The sequence below is a fragment of the Pan paniscus genome, chromosome 1, assembly GCF_029289425.2.
Source record: "Pan paniscus chromosome 1, NHGRI_mPanPan1-v2.0_pri, whole genome shotgun sequence".
Lineage (NCBI taxonomy): Eukaryota > Metazoa > Chordata > Mammalia > Primates > Hominidae > Pan > Pan paniscus.
The window spans coordinates 102,472,263-102,499,144 of NC_073249.2; the positions used below are offsets into that span (position 1 = coordinate 102,472,263).

At 44.5% G+C, this 26,882-nt stretch overlaps 1 protein-coding gene across 6 annotated transcripts in view; it reads right to left on the reverse strand.

The window, feature by feature from the left end:
• CHD1L (chromodomain helicase DNA binding protein 1 like) overlaps window positions 1–26,882 on the reverse strand; it is a 124,856-nt gene that overhangs the window by 41,294 nt on the left and 56,680 nt on the right. For 2 of the 6 annotated variants that reach the window (XR_004671953.2, XM_063605870.1), the window contains exons 1-2: window positions 11,668–11,864; window positions 1,744–1,856 (exon numbers count right to left, since the gene is read on the reverse strand). Coding sequence is in view for 4 of the 6 variants with exons in the window: in XM_063605870.1 (XP_063461940.1) it covers window positions 1,744–1,856; window positions 11,668–11,794 (240 nt within the window). In the remaining 2 variants the exon portion in view is untranslated. Of the gene's footprint in view, window positions 1–1,743; window positions 1,857–11,667; window positions 11,898–26,882 lie in introns of those variants that run through there. The other 4 variants (XM_008961382.6, XM_034961768.3, XM_034961967.3 and 1 more) reach the window with 4 other exon arrangements.

The window sequence follows — 26,882 nt, forward strand, 5'->3', positions numbered from 1 at the left end:
CGGCCAATCGCATGGTGGCCCTCTGCTGCCTGCCAGGCTTTCCCGAGCGAGGGAGGATGCTTTCCTTCCTCCCTCACTTCCTCCCACCTTCCCCTACTGTCTTCCTTTCTTCCATATGTATTTACAGGGTGTCTTCTATTTGCCAGGCACTGTCTTATGCTCCAGTTATACAACAGTGAACAGAACCGACAAAACGCCCAGCCCTCCAGGAGGACACATTCTAACGGGGAAAACAGACAATACACGATCCTAAGCTTAAGGAAGGGTATAAAATGGAAATATTGGTAAAGGCAAATGGGCATACTTCAGAAGATTCTAGTACACACTTATGACTTGAATGTTGCTGTAATATACAGAGAAAATAACCTGTTTTAAAACAAAAATGTGTCAAGAGACTCCATCTTCAAATGCTGAGCTATTTCTGAGAAAAATCTGTCCTAAGGATATAATTCAAAATCCTGAGAAAGCTACAAGCACAAAGATGTTCCTATCAAGATTAAACAGCACAAAAAGGGGAGGAATCACCATTTCTCGTCTGTAGAACATTTAAGTAAATTATAAATTCTCTTGATGGAATATTATGCAATGTTGATAATGACTATGAAGAATATAACGAAGTAAAAAATTACAGTGACACTGTTAGATTAACAAAATACAAACTATATATGCACTATAATTTCAACCATGGGCTGGGTGCAGTGGCTCACGCCTGTAATCCCAGCACTTTGGGAGGCCAAGGCAGGAGGATCACTTGAGCCCATAAGTTCAAGGCCAGCCTGGGCAACATAGACCTCATCTCTACAAAAAAATTTAAAAATAAGCTGTGCATGGTGGCATGTGCCTGTAGTCCCAGCTACTCAGGAGACTGAGGATTCCTTGAGCCTGGGAGGCAGAGGTTGCAGTGAGCCAAGATCATGCCACTGCATTCCAGCCTGGGTGACAGAGCAAGACCCTGTCTCAAAAACAAAAGTTCAATCATGCAAAACACGCATTGCAACTCATGGTTATGGTTAGAGTGCTTGATTACAGGGTGGTAGTTAGTTTTTATAACAGAAATAATTTTCTTTTTAAATTATCTATGGCTTCTCAGCCCAAGCTGTGCCAGGAACCATTCTTTAATAAGTGGCTTATTGAATTAAAACCATTCAGTCTAGCTTTCCCTGAGGATGCAATTTAGAGAAAGTTTATCTTTTATTACTATAAACCAGATGTGTCTACAAAACAAGTGTGGAGTTACTAGTAAATTCTAGCAAGAATTTAAGGAAGAAATTAACAGCAATTCTACATAAACTCTTCCAGAAAATGGAAGAGAAGGGCATACTTCTCAACTCATTCTACAAGGCCAGCTTTACCCCAATACTAAAATTAGATAATGACACTACAAGAAAATTACAGACCAATGTCTTTCATGAACATAGATGCAAAAAGTCTAAACAAAATTTTAGCAAAACAAATTTGGAGGTGATATCTTTTTAGAGAGCTTAAAGCAGAGCTATGTGAACATCCAAAGAAAGGACAAGTAGCATTTGCTGGCCCTGAATAAAGTCAGTAGGGCAACTGCAATGACTGAGGCAGAGAAGACTACAGGGAAGGCCCTTTCCCGGTGCAAGAGCCAGTTAGCCTGGATCCCAGGGACATTTGTGAAACTGAGCTTTGTTTTAGCTCCAGAGCTCTCAGCTCCAGAATGAGTTATAAGGAAGTATCGCAGTGGCGGTGAGCAGTACTCGTCGCATAGTAACACACCTGGCAGGTCTTCCCCAGGCCCATCTCATCTCCCAGGATACAGCCATTCTGACAATGGAAGCGCTGGGCGAGCCAGTTTACTCCCTCCAGCTGGTAAGAGCGTAGGTGAATCCCTAGAAACAAAAAATACAGCAAATCCGAAGAGCAGACATTTCAGTACATGCACAGGCAATGTTCTAAGAGTTTGAATGAGGAACACAGCCTAAATTCACATAATCCTAAACCTCACTGGACGTATCTTTTGCTGAGGAGTTATGGATATCTAAACATCTGCTGACTTCCAAACTACTTTTTGAGCAGACTTATTCACCTTTATATTCAAAGCCCCAAAGTAGCCTGTCATTGTTACCTGATTCACTTGATAAATGAGAAAGTCAACTTGGGATCTGGCCTCTATACTGCCTGAGACTCACACCAGTGTCCATTCTGGGAAATGAGGCATTACTGATGAAACTTAACAAAGAGCAACAACACATGGATTGTACATGTGTCTGCTTGTTTAATTGCACCCATTTAAATATGCCATCAATGCTAAAGGAAAAAACTTAGGACTACACTGAATAATGCTTCAACACAGAAGCGCTGTTTTTAAGAATGGAAATGATGTTTCACAAAGGGTATTTAACTGTGTACAGGGATGGCAGAAAACGTGTGAAATTAATACGGAACTTACTCTCTCTTCTCTTTCCCTTGGTGAAAAAAATCCAATTTCAAAGAATAGCCATATCTTGGGAAGGTGAAAGACCTTAAACATACTTTATATAAGAACTATTAGCAAAAACATAACTATCTGGTTTAACTTATACCTTTAAAAAAATCTTCAAAATACATAATTGTACAAAATTTAAAATATAAGTTATTTTTCTTAGGCACTTACAAATACCAGAGTAGTAGTAAACACTTTACATAAATTACAGTATCTCATGCCTGTAATCCCAGCACTTTGGGAGGCTGAGGCAGGCAGATCACCTGAGGTCAGGAGATCAAGACCAGCCTGGCCAACATGGTGAAAACCTGTCTCTAATAAATAATACAAAAATTAGCTGGGTGTAGTGGCGGGCACCTGTAATCCTAGCTACTTGGGAGGCTGAGGCAGGGGGAATTGCTTGAACCCGGGAGGCGGAGGTTGTAGTAAGCCGAGATCGCGCCACTGCACTACAGCCTTGGCAACAGAGCGAGACTGTCTCAAAAAAATAATAATAAAAATAAATAAATAAATAAATTACAGTATCTCATTTAATGCTTTTAATGATTCTATGGAGTAGGTATTATCCCCATTTTATAATCAGAAAATTCAGAGATTTCTGTTTCTGATGGGAGTATACTTACTTTCCCTTATTCCTCTTGCTAAGTACAAATAAAAACCCTAGACATGCTACAGAAAACAAGCATAAAAATCTGAAAGGTGTAGTGAAGAAGCAGACTGGCTAGGGACCTTGGGCCTGCGGAAGGCAGGGTAGTAAGTTCCCTGGAATTTATTTCTGCTTTATATATCCCAGTCTGACAGCTCAAGAAATCAGCCAACTGGAAACACCAACTGATGTAGACCAAAACCAAAACAAATAAGAACACCTCCCAATATTAGTCTCTTCTCATGCTGCTAATAATACCTGAGATTGGGTAATTTATAAAGGAAAGAGGTTTAATTGACTCACAATTCCACATGGATGGAGAAGCCTCACAATCATGGTGGAAGGCAAATGAGGGGCAAAGTCACATCTTACATGGCAGCAGGCAAGAGAGCTTGTGCAGGGAACTCCCATTTATAAAACCATCAGATCTTGTGAGATTTATTCACTACCACGAGAATAATACGGGGGAACTGACACCATGATTCAATTATCTCCACCTGGCACCACCCTTGACACGTGGAGATTATTACAATTCAGGGTGAGATGTGGTTGGGGACACAGCCAAACCATACCACCCCCAACCCTCACAAGCCTGCTCCTGCTAGAAAATGGCAGCCTAGCAAGACAGGAAACTTTTATATAATAACTGCTCTATTCTAGTAAACACCACAGGAATAAACCTGTGGTCCCACCAGCAAAGGCTAAGTGGAAAGCATAGACTTCTACCTACAGCTACAACGAGTGCCCCAGCACCCCAGCCAGGATGGTATAAGAGAAGGCCAAGTAGGGAGCTGGGATTTTTATCCCCACCAACCAATAACGAGGCCCTACCCCTTAGCTTTCCCCTGCAGGATCAGTAGAGACTCAGGAGGGAGCCACAACTCCCACCCTCACCCAGCAGGATGGAGGAGCCCCTTCCCAATCCCCAGATGTGGACAGAGGCTGAAGGGGGAGCCTGGACTTCTATCCCCACCTGGCACTAACAAGGCAGCAGACCCTCTTCCCCTGCCAGAGCAGCATCAGACAAAGACAGTCAAACAGGAGGTTTAAACATGATTTTTAAAAAATGCCTGGCTCCAATTCTTATAAAAATCATTCATTATATCAAGAACTGGGAAGATTTCAAACTGAACGAAAAAAGACAATCAATAGGTGCCAACACCCAGATGACACAGACGGTAGAATTATCTGACAAAGACCTTAAAGCAGTAATGATAAAATGCTTCAACAAGTAGTTATGAATGCACTTGAACAACTGAAAAAAACAGGAAACCTCAGGTAAGAAACAGAAATTTCAGCAAAGAAATAAAAGATATAAAGACCAAAGGGAAATTTTAAAAACTGAAAAATAATATAACCAAAATAAAAGGCTACTGATGCTGTTGATGGGATCAACAGCAGAATGGAAGGAAGTGAGGAAAGAATCAGTGAACTCTACAGAATAGAAGTTATAGAGAGATTACAATCAGAAGAGAGAGAAAGCAGACTGAAAACAAATGACCCTCCGGGACCTTCAGGACTACCACAAAAGATCTAACATTTGTTCAATGTTGTCCAATAAAAACAGGTGAAGGAGGATAGGGCTGAAAAAGTACTTAAATAAATAATAGCTGAAAACTTCCCAAATCTGGCTAAAGAGCTACAGTTTCAAGAAACTGAGTAAACCGCAAACATAACAAAACATTGCCGGGCGCGGTGACTCATGCCTGTAATCCCAGCACTTTGGGAGGCCGAGGCAGGCGGATCACGAGGTCAAGAGATTGAGACCATCCTGGCCAACATGGTGAAACCCCATCTCTACTAAAAATACAAAAATTAGCTGGGCGTGGTGGCGGGTGCCTGTAGTCCCAGCTACTCGGAAGGCTGAGGCACGAAAATTGCTTGAACCCAGGAGGCGGAGGTTGCAGTGAGCTGAGATAGCGCCACTGCACTCCAGCCTGGCGACAGAGAGAGACTCTATCTCAAAAAAAAAAAAAAAAAAAAAAAAAAAAAAAAATACACACCAAGATATGTAATTATTAAAATGCTGAAAACAAAAGACAAAGAAAATATCTTAAATGCAGCCAGAAAAAAAACAAACAACACCTTACTTAAAGAGGAAAAACTATTCAAATGCAAGCAGATTTCTTGTCAGAAATCTTAAAGGCCAGAAAGAAATGCCACAACATGTTTCAAATATCGAAAGAAAAGAACTGTCAATCCAGACTCCTGTAATCAAGAAAAATGGTATTCAGGAATGAAGAGGAAATTCTCAGATGAAGGAAAACAAAGAGAATTTATCATCAACAAACCTACCCTCAAAGAATGGCTAAAGGAAGCCCTTGGAAAAAAAGGAAATGATAAAAGATGGAACCTTGGAACATCAAGGTGAGAATGCAGCATTCAAAAACATGTGTAAATACAATACGTTTTCCTTTTCTTGAGTTTTTAAAATTATGTTTGACCGCTGAAGCAAAGATTATAACAGTGTCTGATGTGGTTCTAAAGGAAATATTTAAGACAATTATAAACAAAAAGTAAAGCTATAAATATAAAGGGAAGATAGATATATAGGGAAGTAATGTTTATATAAAGGGAAGTAATGTTTCCATACTTTACTCAAATAAGTAAAATGACAATATCAGTAGTCTGTGATTTTATACACACACACGTACATTTACATACAATACCCGTAACGACCACTAAAAAGCTACACAAAGAGATAAACTAAAAAACACTGTAAATAAACAAAAATAAAATTCTAAAAAATGTTCAAATAATTCACAGGAAGGCAAGAAAAAGAAACAGAGATAAACTAAAAACAATAAAAATAAGATGGCAGAGTTAAGCTCAAACATAGTAATAATTACTTGAAATATAAATGGTGTAAGTATACCAATTAAAAGACAAAGACTTGGCTGGGCACAGTGGCTCACACCTGTAATCCCAGCACTTTGGGAGGCTGAGGCGGGAGGATCTCCTGAGGTAGGGAGTTCAAGACCAGCCTGACCAACATGGAGAAACCCCGTCTCTATTAAAAATACAAAATTAGCCGGGTATGGTGGCTCATGCCTGTAATCCCAGCTACTCAGGAAGCTGAGGTGGGAGAATCACTTGAACCTGGGAGGCAGGCGGTTGCGGTGAGCTGAGATCGTGCCATTGCACTCCAGCCTGGGCAACAAGAGCGAAACTCCGTCTCAAAGAAAAAAAATAAATAAATAAGACTTCCAGAGTGGATTTTAAACATAACCCAATTATAAATTGTCTACAAGAAATTCAACCCAAAAATAATTAAATAAGTGAAAAGTAAAAGGAAGAAGTGGTAGACAAAATAGTGGCCCTCACAAAGATGTCCAAGCCCTGATCCTGGCATCAGTGAGTATGTGACCTTATATGGCAAAAGGCATTCTGAACTGAATCAAGGTTAAGGGGCTTGAGATGGAAGAGTACCCTGAATTATCCAGGTGGGCCTGGATAACGCAATGGACATACAATCTAATCACATGCATCATTCGGAGAAACTTTAACAGCTGTGGTTAGAGAGGAAGCTGGCTAGAGAAGGATCAAAGAGATGCAATGTTTCTGGCTTTGAAGTTGGAGGAAAGGGGCCAGGAGTCAAGTGATGTGGGCAGCCTCTGGATGCTGGGAAATATATTCTCCCCTAGAGCCTCCAGAAAGGAATGCAGCTCTGCTGATACCCAAAGACAGGAGAATACACATTGTTTTCAAGTGCCATGGACCATACAAGATATTCAGGGCCTGTCTTAGTCCATTTAGTGTTGCTATGGAATACTCGAGGTTGGATAATTTAAAAATAAAAAGGTTTATTTGGCTCATGGTTCTACAGATTGTACAAGAAGCATGGCACCAACATCTGCTTCAGGTGAGGGCTTCAGACTGTTTCCACTAATGGCGGAAGGGGAAGTGGGGGTGGCATGTACAGAGATCACATGGTGAGAGAGGAAGAAAGGCGTGGGGGATGCCAGGCTCTTTTTAACAACCAGCTTTCTGGAAGCTAGTAAGTAAGAAGTCAGTCACTCTCTCTGCTCCCTGCTCAGGGAGAGCATTAATCTATTCAGGAAGGATTTGCCCCCATGACCTAAACACCTCTCATTAGGCCCCACCTCCAACACTGGGGATCAAATTTCAACATGATATTTGGTGGGGACAGATAATCCATATCCAAACTAAAGCAGGGCCAGAAAACCCCAACACATTTAAAAGAACTGAAATTGTACAGAGTATGTTCTCTGACCACAATGTAATAAAATTAGAATTCATGGACAGAAACATTAGAGGCAAATCTCTCAACACTTGGAAACTAGACAACACACTTCTTTCTAAACAGTCCATCAAAAGAGGAAGTCTCCAGGGAAATAAATACACTGAACTAAATAAAAATGAAAATACAACATATCAAAATTTGTGCAACAAAAATTAAAGTAGATCATGGACTTAAATAAGAAGCTGTAAAACTTTTAGGAAAAAACTCTTTAGGATCTGGGAATAGCCAATGAGTTCTTATATTTGACACCAAACAACAAGAAAACTATCCATAAGAGAAAAAATTGATAAACTGATAAATTTTAGCCAAAATTTAAAACTTTTGTAAGACATATATCTGAGAAAATATTAGTATCTAGAGTATATAAAGACTAGAGTATGTCAAAACTCAACAGTGAAAAAACAACAACAAAGGATCCTATTTTAAAATGGGCAAAAGACAGAAAAAGACATTTTATCAAAGAGGTTACATATTTCATTAGCCAATAGGGAAATTCATATCTAAGCCACAATGAGATAGCATTTCACATACATTAGAATAGTCAATATAAAAAAGTAGCAATATCAAATGCTGGCAAGGATGCAAAGAATCCAAACTCAGTCATACATTGCTGGTGGGAATGTAAAATAGTACAGCTACTCTGGAAACAGTTTGGCAGTTTCTTTAAAAACTAAACATGCAACTACCATATGACCCACTCACAGCACTCCTAGGCATTTATTACAGAGAAATGAAGATTTATTTTCATACAAAATCTGTATACAAATGTTTACAATATCTTTCTTTTCTTTTTTGGCAATAGCCACAAACTATAAACAACTCAGATATCCTTCAGTGGGTGAGTGGTGAAACAAACTGTGGTATACTGTGCTGTGGAGTACTACTACTCAGCAATAAAAAGAAACTACTGATACATGCAACGACCTGGATGAATCTCCAGAGAATTACTCTGAGTGAAAAAAAGCCAGTCCCCAAAGGCTACATATTGTATGATTTTACTCACGTATCATTTTCAAAGTGACAAAATTATAGAAATGGAGAACAGATTAGTGGTTGCCAGGGGTTAAGGAATTGGTGAGGTAGAAGGGAGGTGAGTGTAGCTATCAAAGTGCAAGTTGAGGGATCCTTGTGGAGATGGAAAATGTTCTGGATCTTGACTGTACCAATGTCAATATCCTGTTGTGATAGTGTACCATCATTGCACGTGTACACAATGTGATAATGTACCACATTGCAAGATATGACCACGAGGGGAAACTGGGTAAAGGTTACATGGGATCTTTCTGTATTATTTCTTAAAACTGGTGACTCATGCCTGTAGTCCCAGCTACTCAGAAGGCTGAGGTGGGAGGATCACTGAAGCCCAGGTCGAGGCTGCAATGGGCCACTGCACTCCAGCCTGGGCAACAGAGTGAGACCCTATCTCAAAAAAAAAAAAAAGTTGAATTTTCAAAAATAATATGTAATTATATCCACAAAGATAACAATACTTAACACTTAGGAGTCAACAGCAAAAACCAGAAATTACCCTTGGTAGGTTAGGCAGAAAGGAATGTAATACAGGGAATTAGATCACCACAAAATTGTCGGAAGGCCTGGAGGAGTAACATCTAGGCTGATCTTCTGGGTACAACTGCTAAATCAAGCACCACAATATGGACACACCAAGGAAGTATCTACCTCCACGACCTGGAAGCCAGGAACCAACCAGGAGGCCACGGTACTGTCAGCCCCAGGGACCTATCAACGCAGCCACAATCCATGATAACAAAATGAATGCTCTGTACCCTCCCAGAGACCCATGAGGTAGTAGCTAAGTGGGAAGCGGAAAATCCAAACCCCTCTGTGTCCTTCCCCTCGCTTTCCCCTTCCAAATCTCCCAGTCACGTGCCTGGCTAAAGCCAAGTCACGTTTACAACCAAACTACAGTGGGGTCTGGGAAAGGTAGTCTTTAGCTTTTTAACCTCCAGATGTAGATTCTTTTGCCCTTCTGTCAGGGAGATGACAAGTAGTGAAAAAGCAAGCAAAACATCAAGAAGTAATAGGTCTGCATATTCCAGAAACAAAAAGGTCCTAAGGTAACTTCATGATCCAAAGATGAATATCCAAATGTCCATCAATATTGGTAACCAAATAAACATTAAATTAAACAATACGATAGCATATTAACTTCTCAAATTAGAAAATACCAGTGTTGCTGAGAGTATAGAGAAATAAGCAAAAATTTTGCATACTCTTTATTCTAGAAATGGTACCTTTCAGGAATTAAACGTCCACAGCTATAATAAATATTTGGTTACAAGGATATTTATGTTACTTACAATAGCAAAAAAAAAGAACCTAAATACCAAGAAGAGGGACTGTCTAAACTATGGTACATCCATATACTGAAAAACTGTAACCATTAAGAATGATGTTGAAGAAGACTGAATGATAAGGAAAAAAAGTTATGATTTCCCAAAAAAATGTACATGAAACTCCATTTTTCACCTTCCCCCTCCACCAGAAAGTAAAGGAAATTATACAGGATAGAGAACATGTTAACAGTAAGGAGATTATGGAGATTAATATTTATTTTCTTTATGCATAGGCGATTTCCCTGAATGTTTTACTGAAAATACGTACTACTTCTGTAACCAAACGAAAAAAAAAGTAGTAAGAATTTTTTGAACCAACTCATGAAGAATAGTTTCTCATAACACTAGTTTATTCTGGTAAACAGAAATAGAAATTACAAGTTATAATATTCAGTAGCCATTCCTTTGACTCTGCTTTTCTATTTTCCTTCTCCACTACCAATTTATCCAAGTTGCCACATTTGCCTACTTAATTCTGAATTTACTCACTCCATTCCATCCACTCAAACTTGCAACCTCTTGTCTCCTCATTTTCACTAAAACACTTGCCCATATGTATGTTTCTCCTGGCATATTATCCACAGCTAAGTATCAACTGGCACACTTTTCTGAGCCCTCTCTCACACAAGTTCTTAAAGAACCATTCCCAACACTTGCAAGGAAATAGGCAAACCCACAAACATAAACTTTCGTTAAGATAAAGTCAAACATAAAAAGACCAGTCTACAAGCTCATATTTAAAACTGGATACATACTCCTTACAGCCACACATTCTTACAGACTCAGGGAATCAAGGAGAGAGGTCTTTCTCTTTCACGTCAGCGTCCTCTCCATTCAACTTCATCTTTCAGTCTTCTAAGCTGAACACAGAATTGCACCTTTTGTTTCATTCCTAGAATGACAAACCTTACTCTTTCGTGGTATTGAGCACTTCAATAAATTAGTTTATAGTTTTAAATGCACTCTCACTAGTCTAAAACTCTAGGTAGGAAGGGTCCCTATTTGTTTTGCTCATCTTTGTAGCCAATGCCTAAGAATACGCTCCCAGTAGCATTCAATAAGTAATGAATAAACGACTGTATTATTACTGATGCATGATTCTCTCAACACAGTCAAAGCACACACTACATTCCCAACTTGTAAGTAAGGAAAACGAGGCTGGGGCGGTTCAGCGGCGAGTCAGCGCAGACCCAGGAGGAGAGCGGGGTCTCGGAGCTGCAGGAAGTACGGTCAGCCATGCAGCGGCAGGGCTGGGGGGCATGCAAGGTTCGCGCTTTGCAGACTCTCCGTAAGGGCTAGGGTCAATAAATCGAGTTACGTGCGGTGGTGAGCGGACAAGCTAAGTTGGCATATAGTACGTGGTTCAGTCAGTATTTATGAATGACTCAAGACACAAAAATAGCTTCACAAACAGTGCTTTGCTTGAGTTTGTCCGCTCACTACCGCACGTAACTCGATCCGGAGAATTAATCAGTGGCGAATTCTCCAATAACTGCGCGCGCACAGTAAACGGATAAGCTGACGCTGGGAGATGAGTTGATCGTTTTACAGAAACAACCAATAAACTCCCCAGGCCGGGACCCAAACCCACCGGAACAGCAACTGGAAACCTACATCCTTGGTGCACCAGGCCGTCCAACTCTTCAGCGGAGGCCTGCAGGTGGCGCTGATCTCACCACGTTTCCCCTCCACAGGCCGGGGGCCAGGCCTGGCTACCGGGCCCGCGACCTCATTCATCTGGCGTCCGCCGGCCCCGCGCGCCGCGCAGGCGGGGGCCGTGGCCACCAAGCCCGGGCGCAGTTTCTGTCCGCCCACGGCAGGAGCGAAGGAAGGCCCTGGCGCGGGCGGGTAAACTGCCCACCGGGCGGCCCACCCGCTGCGCCCCCGGCCCGCAAGAGGCAGTCCCAATAGGTTGGCCCGCCTGGCCGAAGTCCGCCCGGAGCCCGCTCACCTGTCAGCCCCCACTGCCGTAAGTCCTGCTCCTGCACCCGCGCCGCCTCGGCTCGGCCCTCAGTATGAAGCCGCAGTAAGAAGCCAGGCGCTTGGCCCCCGCGGCTAGCAGCGCCCGCGCGCTCCATCGGGCCGGTAGAGGCCCCGCCCCGCGCGGCCAAGCGCGCGCCTCCCTCCCAAGTTCCCAACGCGCGGGGGCGGGCGACGGCGCGCTGGGGCCCACCTACGAGCGAGGCGCCGCCAGAGGGCGCGTCCTGCCGAGATATCCGGAGCGGAGCTGGTGCAGTCACCCTTCCGGACAGGCAGTTCTTGCAGTGCGGAGCGTGGAAGGGCTGCCCAGTTCTCACCAGTCGTGCTTCTGAAGCGCTAGGCGTCTGATCACGCACAGGACGTCTGATTGCCTGAACTGCCCGTCAAGGAGGTGGCATGTGTTCATCATTCATTTATTATCTAATCGACATCGACTATCATGTGTCAGACACTCCGCTGGGCCCTAGGGGTTCTAGAAGTAAGACTTGTTCCGTGCCCTCCAGTGATTCACGATAAGATCAAACTGTCCTTGTTCGGTTTACCTAGCGATAAACTGATTTAGTCCCTGAAATCCCTTTCTTACTGCCTGTGACCTGTAGGCCAAAATTGGGAACCTCTGAATAGTAGTAAATTAAAATCACCAAAGACGTCATTGTGGCAGTGGGTATCTCAAGTGCATTATGGGGAGCAGATTGAGGCAATGTGTTCAGTTAGGGGTCACCGTGACTCAGCATCAGCTTTGAGTGGATTTATGATGTAGTATACCACTAGTATAAATATGATAATAACAAAATAGCTGCATTTATTGATGAAGTTCTGGGTGGTGTCCTAAGGGCTTTAAGTATATTTTCTTATTTAACCTTCACAATAACCAATAATTAGGTGTTATAATTGTCCCCACATTGTAAATGAAGATATTGGGACTTGTAATGGTAATTGGCAGTACTGGAACAGGAACGATATTATTCTCTGGCTAATGTCATTAGAATAGTATTCTCATTTAGGTTAATCTTGGTGCTTCTTCAGTAAACTCATGTTAAATTTGCACCCTCCATTCTCATCTTCCTCTAAAATAAAAGGGAGAAATTTGTTCTGAGCTAGAAAAGGGATGACTTCAGATTGGTTTATTCATAAAAACTCAAGCAAAGCACTGTTTTATGAAGCTATTTTTGTGTCTTGAGTCATTCATAAATACTGACTTTCATGCGCGTCCGTGTGAAGAGACCACCAAACAGGCTTTGTGTGAGCAATAAAGCTGTTTATTTCACCTGGGTGCAGGTGGGCTGAGTCCGAAAAGAGTCAGCGAAGGGAGATAGGGGTGGGGTCGTTTTATAAGATTTGGGTAGGTAAAGGAAAATTACAGTCAAAGGGGGTTTGTTCTGTGGCGGGCAGGAGTGGGGGGTCACAAGGTGCTCAGTGGGGGAGCTTTTTGAGCCAGGATGAACCAGGAAAAGGACTTTCACAAGGTAATGTCATCACTTAAGGCAAAGACGGGCCATTTAAACTTCTTTTGTGGTGGAATGTCATCAGTTAAGGCAGGAACCAGCCATCTGGATGTGTATGTGCAGGTCACAGGGGATATGATGGCTTAGCTTGGGCTCAGAGGCCTGACACTGACTGAATCACATACTGTGTGCCAAGCACTCTATGGTACTGAAGATAGAGGCCACTTATCTCCTGGATCTTATATTTTAAAAGGAGGAGACAAGCAATAAATAAAAATCAGGTAGTGAAGGGGTGGCCTGCCCCTCCACACTTGTGGGTATTTCTCGTCGGGTGGAATGAGAGACTTAAGAAAAAAAAAGAGACACAGAGACAAAGTATAGAGAAAGAAAAGTGGGCCCAGGGAACCGGCGCTCAGCATACAGAGGACCTGCGCTGGCACCAGCCTCAGTTCCCTTAGTATTTATTGATCATTATCGGGCATTTCTCAGAGAGTGGGATGTGGCAGGACAATAGGGTAATAGTGGAGAGACGGTCAGCAGGAAAACATGTGAACAAATGTCTCTGCATCATAAACAAGGTAAAGAAAAAAGTCCTGTGCTTTTGATGTGCATATACAGAAACATCTCAATGCCTTAAAGAGCAGTATTGCTGCCAGCATGTCCCACCTCCAGTCCTAAGGCGGTTTTCTCCTATCTCAGTAAATGGAATATACAATCGGGTTTTACACCGAGACATTCCATTGCCCAGGGATGAGCAGGAGACAGATGCCTTCCTCTTATCTCAACTGCAAAGAGGCCTTCCTTTCTCTTTTACTAATCCTCCTCAGCACAGACCCTTTATGGGTGTCAGGCTGGGGGACGGTCAGGTCTTTCCCTTCCCACAAGGCCATATTTCAAGCTATCACATGGGGAGAAACCTTGGACAATACCTGGCTTTCCTAGGCAGAGGTCCCTGCGGCCTTCCGCAGTGTATTGTGTCTCTGGGTACTTGAGATTAGGGAGTGGTGATGACTCTTAACAAGCATGCTGCCTTCAAGCATTTGTTTAACAAAGCACATCCTGCACAGCCCTGAATCCATTTAACCTTGAGTGCACACAGCACATGTTTCAGGGAGCACAGGGTTGGGGGTAGGGTTACAGATTAACAGCATCTCAAGGCGGAAGAATTTTTCTTAGTACAAACCAAAATGGAGTCTCTTATTTCTACTTCTTTCTACACAGACACAGTAGCAGTCTGAGCTCTCTTTCTTTTCCCCACAAGGTAGGATTAATGCTAAGACAAAAGTAAAACAGAGTCGCATAATGGGGCAATAGTAATTTTGTACAGCAGCTTTCCTGCTTGGGTGTTTTCTCAAAACAAACCTGAAGAGAGATTTATATCCTTTGGTGGCTTCTCCAGAGGGACCTCTGTCCTATGTGGCTGCTCATGAGTGGTTTTTGCATCTTGGTCTCCATGTTTGACTTATTTCCTCTCCTCTAGATTCTACCAGTAGACTTATCTGCTAAAGCAGCCATATCAAGCACTTGCCACTTAAATATAAGCCTGTTTATTATTTTTAACTTAAAGTACATTTGTTGTAACAGAATACCAGATGATAGAGTCCTAGCTATAAGCCAGGTAGACTGTTGGTATACTAAGTCTGGTACCTAAAATACAGCTAAGAAAGGTAGCTGAGAGACTCCAGGTCTGCCAGTGAGGTGACACATAGAAAAGTTTTGCTCTGAATACTGTATGAAGAGATCTGTAGATGATCAGGATGGAAGGAAGGAGGCAGTTTGGAAACTATTGCAGTAGTCTGGGCAAGAGTTGATAGTTTTGGGGCCAGCATGGTGATAGTGGAGTGGTGAGTAGTGGTCTGCTACTAGATCTATTGAAAAGATAGAGCCTATAGGATTCACTGATTGAGCGTCTGGGAGAAATGAAAAAGCAAAGGTTGGGTTCAGGGATGTGGCCCGAGCAACTGGTGGGATGTGTTGGATTTGTACAAACAGTGCTGGGAACATAGTGTTGTACTTGAGCGAGTTAGAGAGAACGCCACACTTTGAGACGAATTAAGAGTCTGTTTATTTAGCCAGCGGCTGAGAGATGGCTAACGCTCAAAGTTCTCTTGGCCCTGAAGAAGGGGCTAGATTTTCTTTCATACTTTGGTTTAGAAAGGGGAGGGGGGGTCTAGTTAAAACAATTTTCCAGAAGTAAAGTAGGCAGAAAGTTAAAAGGATGAATGATTACAGGAAAGTAAACAGTTCTAGGTGCAGGGGCTTTAAGACTATTACAAACTGATAGACGCGGGGCTTTGGGCGTTATCAATTGGACGAATTCCTGGGAACTGCGGATATAGCTCGCCACAGTATTTTATCAGTTAATTGAATTCTTGGATGTTCTGGGAGTCAGCTTGCACAAGTTATGTCTTTGAGGAAGGGGCTGCCAGTGAAAGAGCCAAGATGAAGTCTGTCTGGCTCTCTTAGCTAAGGGACAGTCAATTCAGGTGGAAACAAGGCTAGGTGATTAAAGGAAATGGAGAATCTAAAAACAGGGTTAGTAAAAACAAGGTTAGGCATTACAATAATATGCCCTCAATAAATATTGTTGAATGTTTGAATGAGGTGCCTGTGGAACAATTTTAAAATCTAGGGCATATGATTGTTATAACTTTGAAGTACAGAGAGTGCATTTCACAGATGGGCAAACCAAGGCACAGAAAGTTTAGGAAGCTGGTCCAGTGTTTTCTGTGAGTCGTGATTAACTCCCAGAATAAAATTTAGCCTCAACTCATTTTTCATTCATTGTTCAGGTTATACAATCATGCTGTTTTTGTTAATTGTTTTATTCCTCCACAGAAAGGATATGTCCTTTGGCAACAGCAACTCCATAAGATTAATGCTAACCAACTAACACTGTCAGTGGGACTTAGCATGTGCCGACATTACCAAAACAAGCATGGATTAAGCACAGATTAAGAAACAAATTATGTTTCCTGTTTGTTGTATCCTTGCTCTGTTAGGTAACATCAGGGCACCAGTTAGAAGCACCTAGTGAGTCAGATACGGAAATTGGATAAAAGCTGTGACCAAAGTAAACATTTATTCAGACCTCTTGAGTAAATGAACTTGGAACTTTGAGCTTAGGTTAGAATTAGGTCCGTGCCCATGGGTGGAAGATTTTTATGCTGGGATGAAAAACACTTAACTTGGGTTTTCTTTCTTGCAAGAAATGAAAAACTGTATTTTGACTTTTGATGCCAGTATACCTCTTTGTCATGAAATAACATGTAATAAATTTAGAACCCAGAAAGCCAGGGAAAATATACCACAGTATAGAAGTATAGAAAAAAAGTAAGTTGGTTTCACAGGACTCTTGCCCAGTCACCTCAGAGAATTGCCACTCCCTTTTACTATCAAAGGTAAGGTTGTAAAATAGGAATATTATCAAGTAAATCTTTGAGAACATAGTTTAGAAATTGTAGGCATCAAAATTTGCCCACGGTCTTTTTGCTTGAAAGGACAGTGTTTTACTTTTTAACTGGATGCCTTTTGACTGTCATGCCATGCCATCACATTGGTCACCCAGAATTTCATTCTTTATGTTCTCCAACCAGCAGTGTAACGTTTATGCAATCTGCCCAGCTAGTCCCTGAAGGCTTTTGAGTTTGCCAAACTGGAAATTTAACTTTTGTGACATGTTGATGGCAGTGACGGCCTATCTAGAGCAGCTGCTGTCATGATGCCACTTGCAATGGGGGTGGCACACCAGGGCTGCCAGCTCCATGGAGCTGGGGGAACCAGGAACAGGTGGAGGCCCTGCCTCCTTCTGAGTTGGCAGGGCAGGAGCTTCCTGCTCCCCAGGTGCAGCTGTGGCTGCCCAGCTGCAGCTGCAGACCTGGGCATCCCTGTGCTCTTTGGGGCTAAAAGCAGGCAGGAGCCCTACCCTCTCAGGCACAGCTGCAGCTGCCTGAGTCATGTCCACCAACTGGGCCTCCCTGTGCTCTTGGGTTCCTGGAGCAGGCAGGAGCCCCACCCTCCTGGGTGCAGCTATAGCTGCTCAAACCACAGCTGCAGACCTGGGCATCTCTGCACTCTTGGGGGCCCTGTAAGGCCCCCCACCCCGTTCCTGCAGGCTAAGAAGTGTCTCCTCCCATTGCCTGGCCTCTTTCTGCTCCCAGCACCCACTCCATTCCCAGAGCAAGGTTGGAGCTGAGGCTGGGTGCTATTGCAGCTTGGCCGGGTGTGCGCCCACTCCAGGCAGCACTGACACATGGCTTTGGCCCCCTCAGGACTTTGGGTGCCAGCATGGGAGGGAGGCCAAGGGGGTGCTGGGGGCAGCTCAGCCTCTGTGCTTGCCTGCAGGTGCCCCTTTGCACAAACAGTTTGGGTGCTGTGAATGGCAGCAGGAGGCAGACTCCTGGGTGGAAGGGAGCAGGTCACCGGTGAAGACCTACCCTCAAGCTGGGGAGGGCCTGAAGCCTGGAGGCTGGGCTGCTGGTCCCAAAAACCAGAGTGAGAACTTGTGTTTTATCTGGGTGCCTATGGACCAGTTGGTGCACACTTCCTCTCCTCTGAAGCCTGTAAAAGCCCCAGACTCAGCCAGACTTGAGACAGTGGGATAACCAGCCGCAGAGAGGAGCTACCCACCCCAGGGTCTACTCTCTGCTAAGAGCTGAGTTGACAATGATGACCTGCCAGCTGTGGAGAGGAGCTGCTTACTCCAGGGTCTCCTCTCTGTGAGAGCTAAGCAGACATTGGGACAATCAACTGCAGAGAGGAGCTACCCACTCCAGGGTCTCCTCTCTGCTGAAAACTGAACACTCAATGGGACAACCTGCCTGTGGAGAGGAACTACCCAATGTGGGTCTCCTCTGAGCTGTTCTGTCACTCAATAAAGTTCCTCTTCACCTTGCTTACCCTCCATTAGTCAACTTACATCATTCTACTTGGACGCAGTACAAGAACTCAGGACCCGCCAAATGGTGGAGCTAAAAGAGTTGTAACACAAACAGGGCTGAAACATGCCCATTGCTTGCCACATTGTGGGCAACAAGAAGGAGAGAAGAGAGAAGGAGAGAGGAGCTGCAGCCCTTTGGGAAGCCCAGACCTAGGAGCTCACTGAGCCAGGGCTGTGACACCCTCTTTGGGGCTCTTTAGCTCTTGGCATCTCCAAGCTTCCAGGCACCACTGCATTCTCCAGTGCCAGCCATGAAATCTGCTTGTGGCACCCCTGGTCCAGCTGGAGCCTCACAGGGAGTCAGTGCCCATACTGGCACCTGGAGCTGCCTGCCTTGCCGCAGCTGGCATGCCTGGCTGTGCATAGTGGCTGGACCTCATATTTGCTCACACACCCCTCTCTGCTCTGCATCTGGCTGGCCCTTGGCTGGCATGGGATCCAGGCTGGTAGCATGAGCCATGTGCAGCCTGCCAGGCTGAATGGACCAAACAAGCCCAACAGGCTCGAGCAAAACTTGTGCAAAAGCACCAATGGCCACAGAGGTTTCTGTCTCACAAAGCAACACCCCAAGAATCCCATGACAATATTTCCATGTAGGGGACAGGTTGTCTCAATAATATACCATAGGAAGCCAAAATGTTTCTCATGATTCACCCTACTCTAAAATATTTTTAGGCAATGTAAAATTATGACCCTAAGAACTCTCTATGACCTTCTTCTTCCTCTGATTGGCAAGAATCCAAAGCCATTTTTTTACCCTAACCCTACAAAGCCTGGGTTTTAGTTTTGAAAAATGAGCATACCTATTCTGGGTTCTGTTGCACATGTATCTATCCCTGAGGCACAGTTATAACTTTGATGCAAGGGGGTTCCCCACCTCTATTCCCTCAAATTGCTCAAAAATGGCATGTCTAATTAGTCTTCCTAATTAGAGGGTTTTAACAATCAGAGTGCTTCTGAAAGGCCCATAATGCATAGTGAATTATGAGGATAATAGTAGCTATCCTATAATGCTGTTGTAAAAATTAAATGAAAATTTTTTCACAAGAAACTAAATACAAATTTGAATGTCCAAGGTATTACGAAGGACCAAAAATCTTCACTTGGGAATGAGCCTGGGGATCACTCAAGTATCCACATCTCATCAGTGGAGAATTAAGAAATTGGAAGTTATCCCTCATTATTGAGGTTCCATGGTAATCTCATTTGCTTGGGGTGTCTACAGGCATAGTGTTTTCCCCATATGTGTGGCCCACAGATATGGGTCATAAAACAGAAATACACACACACACACACACACACACACACACAGTGTGGGATATCTACTCCATGGTGGGCTCTAACCAGCTTTGATAGATTGTATTACTGTTCCTAACTATCCACTTTCTCCCCATAAGATGTTTATACATTTATGCCCTTAGTCATGTGACTTGCAGTGCTTCCTAATAGGAAGAACCCCTGTGATTTGCCTTGGACAGTGGAATATGAGTGGATGTGATTTACCCTAGTATATAAGTTGAAGCTTTAAATGTGCTTGCCCAAATTGTTCCTACCCTCTGCCATGGAAACTATACAAATGAAATAAGGGCCATGCTGGTTAAAATCTTTCATAATTTTTTCATGTCAGTATAAATTCATCTCATTAAATATAATATGTAATATAGTCCTTCCCCATCTTGATGAACGTTTATGAAGTCATTTCAAATTTTTCACTATTACTCCATAAATATAGACAATTGTTATTTGTCCATTCAAAATAAATTAGTAAAAACATTTTTAAGTTAGAAAATAAAATAATTTTTTACAATTAATGCTGACTAATACTTGAACTCCAACTACATGCCAGGCCACGTGTGGGCACTTTACATGTGTTATCTTATAACATCCACAGGTTCTGCGGCTTAGGACATGGATGTCTTTGGGGACCATGTTTTCAGCCTACCATGATGGCTGTGATTTATCTCCTCATCTTTTTTAGATATGCACTTTCCCTTCCTCCTCTCTGGGTAACAAAGTACCTAGAACATAGCAGGCATAGAATGGATGCTGTTGGGGTGATCAGACCCAACACCAGATCCTGGGGGTGACAAAGTCTGGTAGAGTCAAAGGATTGAGAAAAACACAGTTTGAGAAGTAAAGTGGGAGCAGGGGGCCATCGCAATTGTGGAGGCTGCGAAGGCTCCGAGCTCTGGGAGCCCACGCTGTTTATTGGTAATCCAACAGAGAATCAGGTGGTGAGAATGTGGGGGTCAAAAGGGCAGGCTCATGATCTACAGCTGTGATGGTTTAGCATTTATTTATTTATTTTTTTTATTGATCATTCTTGGGTGTTTCTCGCAGAGGGGGATTTGGCAGGGTCATAGGACAATAGTGGAGGGAAGGTCAGCAGATAAACAAGTGAACAAAGGTCTCTGGTTTTCCTAGGCAGAGGACCCTGCGGCCTTCCTCAGTGTTTGTGTCCCTGGGTACTTGAGATTAGGGAGTGGTGATGACTCTTAACGAGCATGCTGCCTTCAAGCATCTGTTTAACAAAGCACATCTTGCACCGCCCTTAATTCATTTAACCCTGAGTGGACACAGCACATGTTTCAGAGAGCACAGGGTTGGGGGTAAGGTCACAGATCAACAGGATCCCAAGGCAGAAGAATTTTTCTTAGTACAGAACAAAATGAAAAGTCTCCCATGTCTACTTCTTTCTACACAGACACAGCAACCATCCGATTTCTCAATCTTTTCCCCACCTTTCCCTGCTTTCTATTCCACAAAACCGCCATTGTCATCATGGCCCGTTCTCAATGAGCGTGTTGGGTACACCTCCCAGACGGGGTGGTGGCCGGGCAGAGGGGCTCCTCACTTCCCAGTAGGGGCGGCCGGGCAGAGGCGCCCCTCACCTCCCGGACGGGGTGGCTGGCTGGGCGGGGGGCTGACCCCCCCACCTCCCTCCCAGACAGGGCGGCTGGCCGGGCAGAGGGGCTCCTCACTTCCCAGTAGGGGCAGCCGGGCAGAGGCGCCCCTCACCTCCCGGATGGGGCGGCTGGCCGGGCAGGGGGCTGACCCCCCCACCTCCCTCCCGGACGGGGCGGCTGGCCGGGCGGGGGGCTGACCCCACCACCTCCCTCCCGGACGGGGCAGCTGGCCGGGCAGAGGGGCTCCTCACTTCCCAGTAGGGGTGGCCAGGCAGAGGTGCCCCTCACTTCCCGGATGGGGTGGCTGGCCGGGCGGCGGGCTGACCCCCCCACCTCCCTCCCGGACGGGGCGGCTGGCCGGGTGGGGGCTGACCCCCACCTCCCTCCTGGACGGGGTGGCTGCCGGGCAGAGACGCTCCTCACTTCCCAGACAGGGCGGCTGCCGGGCGGAGGGGCTCCTCACTTCTCAGACGGGGCGGTTGCCAGGCGGAGGGTCTCCTCACTTCTCAGACAGGGCGGCTGGGCAGAGACGTTCCTCACCTCCCAAACGGGGTCGCAGCCGGGCAGAGGCACTCCTCACATCCCAGACAGGGTGGCGGGGCAGAGGCGCTCCCCACATCTCAGACGATGGGCAGCCGGGCAGAGACACTCCTCACTTCCTAGATGGGATGGCGGCCGGGAAGAGGCGCTCCTCACTTCCTAGATGGGATGGCGGCCGGGCAGAGACGCTCCTCACTTTCCAGACTGGGCAGCCAGGCAGAGGGGCTCCTCACGTCCCAGACGATGGTGGCCAGGCAGAGACTCTCCTCACTTCCCAGACGGGGTGGCGGCCGGGCAGAGGCTGCACTCTCGGCACTTTGGGAGGCCAAGGCAGGCGGCTGGGAGGTGGAGGTTGTAGCGAGCCGAGATCACGCCACTGCACTCCAGCCTGGGCACCATTGAGCACTGAGTGAACCAGACACCGTCTGCAATCCCGGCACCTCCGGAGGCCGAGGCTGGCGGATCACTCGCGGTTAGGAGCTGGAGACCAGCCCGGCCAACACAGCGAAACCCCATCTCCACCAAAAAAATACGAAAACCAGTCAGGCGTGGCGGCGCGCGCCTGCAATCGCAGGCACTAGGCAGGCTGAGGCAGGAGAATCAGGCAGGGAGGTTGCAGTGAGCCGAGATGGCAGCAGTACAGTCCAGCTTCGGCTCGGCATCAGAGGGAGACCATGGAAAGAGAGGGAGAGGGAGACCGTGGGGAGAGGGAGAGGGAGAGGTTGAGGTTTAGCATTTATATGGAACATGTTCTGCTACTTGAGATAATGGGAATACAACCGCTCTAGGAGCTTGGAGGGCTAGAAGCAAGGATCCAGCAAGTCTACACACATTCCAGAGGACATTATGTCAGACATGCAAGCCCTCCCTCAGCTTTCTTCCCAACACTCAGCTTTTTCCCAACAGACACTGTGCTAGAAATGACTCTTGCACTAGTCAGGATTGACTTATTAAGGTTTACTACTGAACAAATAGCTCTCCACATTTTAATTCAGCAAAAAGTATATTTCTCACTCATGTCACAGTCCAATGCTTGTCAGCCACCTTTCCTTTGCAGCTCTCCCTCGAGATTCAAACCTATTCTATCTTACAAAGATGCCATTTAAAAGTGGCCTCTGGGGGGTGGAGCCAAGATGGCTGAATAGGAACAGCTCTAGTTTACAGCTCCCAGCATGAGCGAAGCAGAAGACAGGTGATTTTTGCATTTCCAACTGAGGTACTGGGTTCATCTCACTGGGGAGTGTCAGAAAGTGGGTGCAGGACAGTGGGTGCAGTGCACTGACCATGAACTGAAGCAGGGCGAGGCATCGCCTCACCCGGGAAGCACAGGAGGTCAGAGAATTCCCTTTGCTAGTCAAAGAAAGGGGCGACAGACAGCACCTGGAAAATTGGGTCACTCCCACCCTAATACTGCGCTTTTCCAATGGTCTTAGCAAATGGCACACCAAGAGATTATATCCCATGCCTGGCTCCAAGGGTCCTACACCCACGGAGCCTCGCTCATTGCTAGCATAGCAGTCTGAGATCAAACTGCAAGGCGGCAGCGAGGCTGGGGGAGGGGTGCCCACCATTGCTGAGGCTTGAGTAGGTAAACAAAGCGGCCGGGAAGCTCAAACTGGGAGGAACCCACCACAACTCAAGGAGGCCTGCCTGCCTCTGTAGACTCCACCTCTCAGGGCAGGGCATAGCCAAACAAAAGGCAGCAGAATCCTCTGCAGACTTAAACGTCCCTGTCTGACAGCTTTGAAGAGAGTAGTGGTTCTCCCAGCGCGCAGCTTGAGATCTCAGAACGGCCAGACTGCCTCCTCAAGTAGGTCCCTGACCCCTGAGTAGCCTAACTGGGAGGCACCCCCCAGTAGGGGCAGACTGACACCTCACATGGCCAGGTACTCCTCTGAGACAAAACTTCCAGAGGAATGATCAGGCAGTAACATTTGCTGTTCACCAGTATCCGCTTTTCTGCAGACTCCACTGCTGATAACCAGGCAAACAGGGTCTGGAGTGGACCTCCAGCAAACTCCAACAGACCTGCAGCTGAGGGTCTTGACTGTTAGAAGGAAAACTAACAAACAGAAAGGACATCTACACCAAAACCCCATCTATACATCACCATCATCAAAGACCAAAGGTAGATAAAACCACAAAGATGGGGGAAATCAGAGCAGGAAAAACTGGAAACTGTAGCAATCAGAGCACCTCTCCTCCTCCAAAGGAACGCAGCTCCTCACCAGCAATGGAACAAAGCTGGACAGAGAATGACTTTGACGACTTGAGAGAAGAAGGCTTCAGATGATCAAACTACTCCGAGCTAAAGGAGGAAGTTCAAACCCATGGCAAAGAAGTTAAAAACCTTGAAAAAAAATTAGAAGAATGGCTAACTAGAATAACCAATGCAGAGAAGTGCTTAAAGGAGCTGATGGAGCTGAAAACCAAGTGACAAGACTACATGACGAATGCACAAGCCTCAGTAGCCAATTCAATGAACTGGAAGAAAGGGTATCAGTGATGGAAGATCAAATGAATGAAATGAAGGGAGAAGAGAAGTTTAGAGAAAAAAGAATAAAAGGAAACAAACAAAGTCTCCAAGAAATATGGGACTATGTGAAAAGACCAAATCTACGTCTGATTGGTGTACCTGAAAGTGACGGGGAGAATGGAACCAAGTTGGAAAACACTCTGCAAGATATTATCCAGGAGAACTTCCCCAATCTAGCAGGGCAGGCCAACATTCAAATTCAGGAAACATAGAGAATGCCACAAAGATACTCCTCGAGAAGAGCAACTCCAAGACACATAATTGTCAGATTCACCAAAGTTGAAATGAAGGAAAAAATGTTAAGGACAGCCAGAGAGAAAGGTCGGGTTACCCACAAAGAGAAGCCCATCAGACTAACAGCAGATGTCTCGGCAGAAACTCTACACCTCAGAAGAGAGTGGGGGCCAATATTCAACATTCTTCAAGAAAAGAATTTTCAACCCAGAATTTCATATCCAGCCAAACTAAGCTTCATAAGTGAAGGAGAAATAAAATACAAGCAAATGCTGACAGATTTTGTGACCACCAGGCCTGCCCTAAAAGATCTCCTGAAGGAAACACTAAACATGGAAAGGAACAACCGGTACCAGCCACTGCAAAAACATGCCAAATTGTAAAGACCATCGAGGCTACGTAGAAACTGCATCAACTCACGAACAAAATAACCAGCTAACATCATAATGACAGGATCAAATTCACACATAACAATATTAACTTTAAATGTAAATGGGCTAAATGCTCCAATTAAAAGACACAGACTGGCAAATTGGATAAAGAGTCAAGACCCATCAGTGTGCTTTATTCAGGAAACCCATCTCATGTGCAGAGACACAGATAGGCTCAAAATAAAGGGATGGAGGAAGATCTACCAAGCAAATGGAAAACAAAAAAGGCAGGGATTGCAATCCTAATCTCTGATAAAACAGACTTTAAACCAACAAAGATCGAAAGAGACAAAGAAGGCCATTACATATTGGTAGAAGGAACAATTCAACAAGAAGAGGTAACTATCCTAAATATATATGCACCCAATACAGGAGCACCCAGATTCATAAAGCAAGTCCTTAGAGACCTACAAAGAGACTTAGCTCCCACACAATAATAATGGGAGACTTTAACACCCCACTGTCAACATTAGACAGATCAACGTGACACAAAATTAACAAGGATATCCAGGAATTGAACTCAGCTCTGCACCAGGTGGACTTAATACACATCTACAGAACTCTCCACCCCAAATCAACAGAATATACATTCTTTTCAGCACCACACCATACCTATTCCAAAAGTGACCACATAGTTGGAAGCAAAGCACTCCTCAGCAAATGTAAAAGAACAGAAATTATAACAAACTGTCTCTCAGACCACAGTGCAATCAAACTAGAACTCAGGATTAAGGAACTCACTCAAAACCGCTCCGCTACATGGAAACTGAACAACCTGTTCCTGAGTGACTACTGGGTACATAACGAAATGAAGGTAGAGATAAAGAGGTTCTTTGAAACCAACGAGAACAAAGACACAGAGTACCAGAATCTCTGGGACACACTGAAAGCAGTGTATAGAGGGAAATTTATAGCACTAAATGCCCACAAGAGACAGCAGGAAAGATCTAAAATTGACACCCTAACATCACAATTAAAAGAACTAGAGAAGCAAGAGCGAACACATTCAAAAGCTAGCAGAAGGCAAGAAATAACTAAAATCAGAGCAGAACTGAAGGAAATAGAGACACAAAAAACCCTTCAAAAAATCAGTGAATCCAGGAGCTTATTTTTTGAAAAGATAAACAAAATTGATAGATCGCTAGCAAGACTAATAAAGAAGAAAAGAGAAGAATCAAATAGATGCAATAAAAATGATAAAGGGGATATCACCACCGATCCCACAGAAATACAAACTACCATCAGAGAATACTATAAACACCTCTACACAAATAAACTAGAAAATCTAGAAGAAATGGATAAATTCCTCAACACATACACCCTCCCAAGACTAAACCGGGAAGAAGTTGAATCTCTGAATAGACCAATAACAGGCTCTGAAATTGAGGCAATAATTAATAGCTTACCAACCAAAAAAAGTCCAGGACCAGATGGATTCACAGCCGAATTCTATCAGAGGTACAAGGAGGAGCTGGTACCCTTCCTTCTGAAATGATTCCAATCAATAGAAAAAGAGGGACTCCTCCCTAACTCATTTTATGAGGCCAGCATCATCCTGATACCAAAGCCTGGCAGAGACACAACAAAAAAAGAGAATTTTAGACCAATATCCCTGATGAACATTGATGCAAAAATCATCAGTATAATACTGGCAAACCAAATCCAGCAGCACATCAAAAAGCTTATCCACCATGATCAAGTGGGCTTCATCCCTGGGATGCAAGGCTGGTTCAACATACACAAGTCAATCAACGTAATCCAGCATATAAACAGAACCAAACACAAAAACCATATGATTATCTCAATAGGTGCAGAAAAGGCCTTTGACAAAATTCAACAACCCTTCATGCTAAAAACTCTCAATAAATTAGGTATTGATGGGACATATCTCAAAATAATAAGAGCTATCTATGACAAACCCACAGCCAATATCACACTGAATGGGCAAAAACTGGAAGCATTCCCTTTGAAAATTGGCACAAGACAGGGATGCCCTCTCTCACCACTCCCATTCAACATAGTGTTGGAAGTTCTGGCCAGGGCAATTAGGCAGGAGAAGGAAATAAAGGGTATTCAATTAGGAAAAGAGGAAGTCAAATTGTCCCTGTTGGCAGAAGACATGATTGTATATCTAGAAAACCCCATTGTCTCAGCC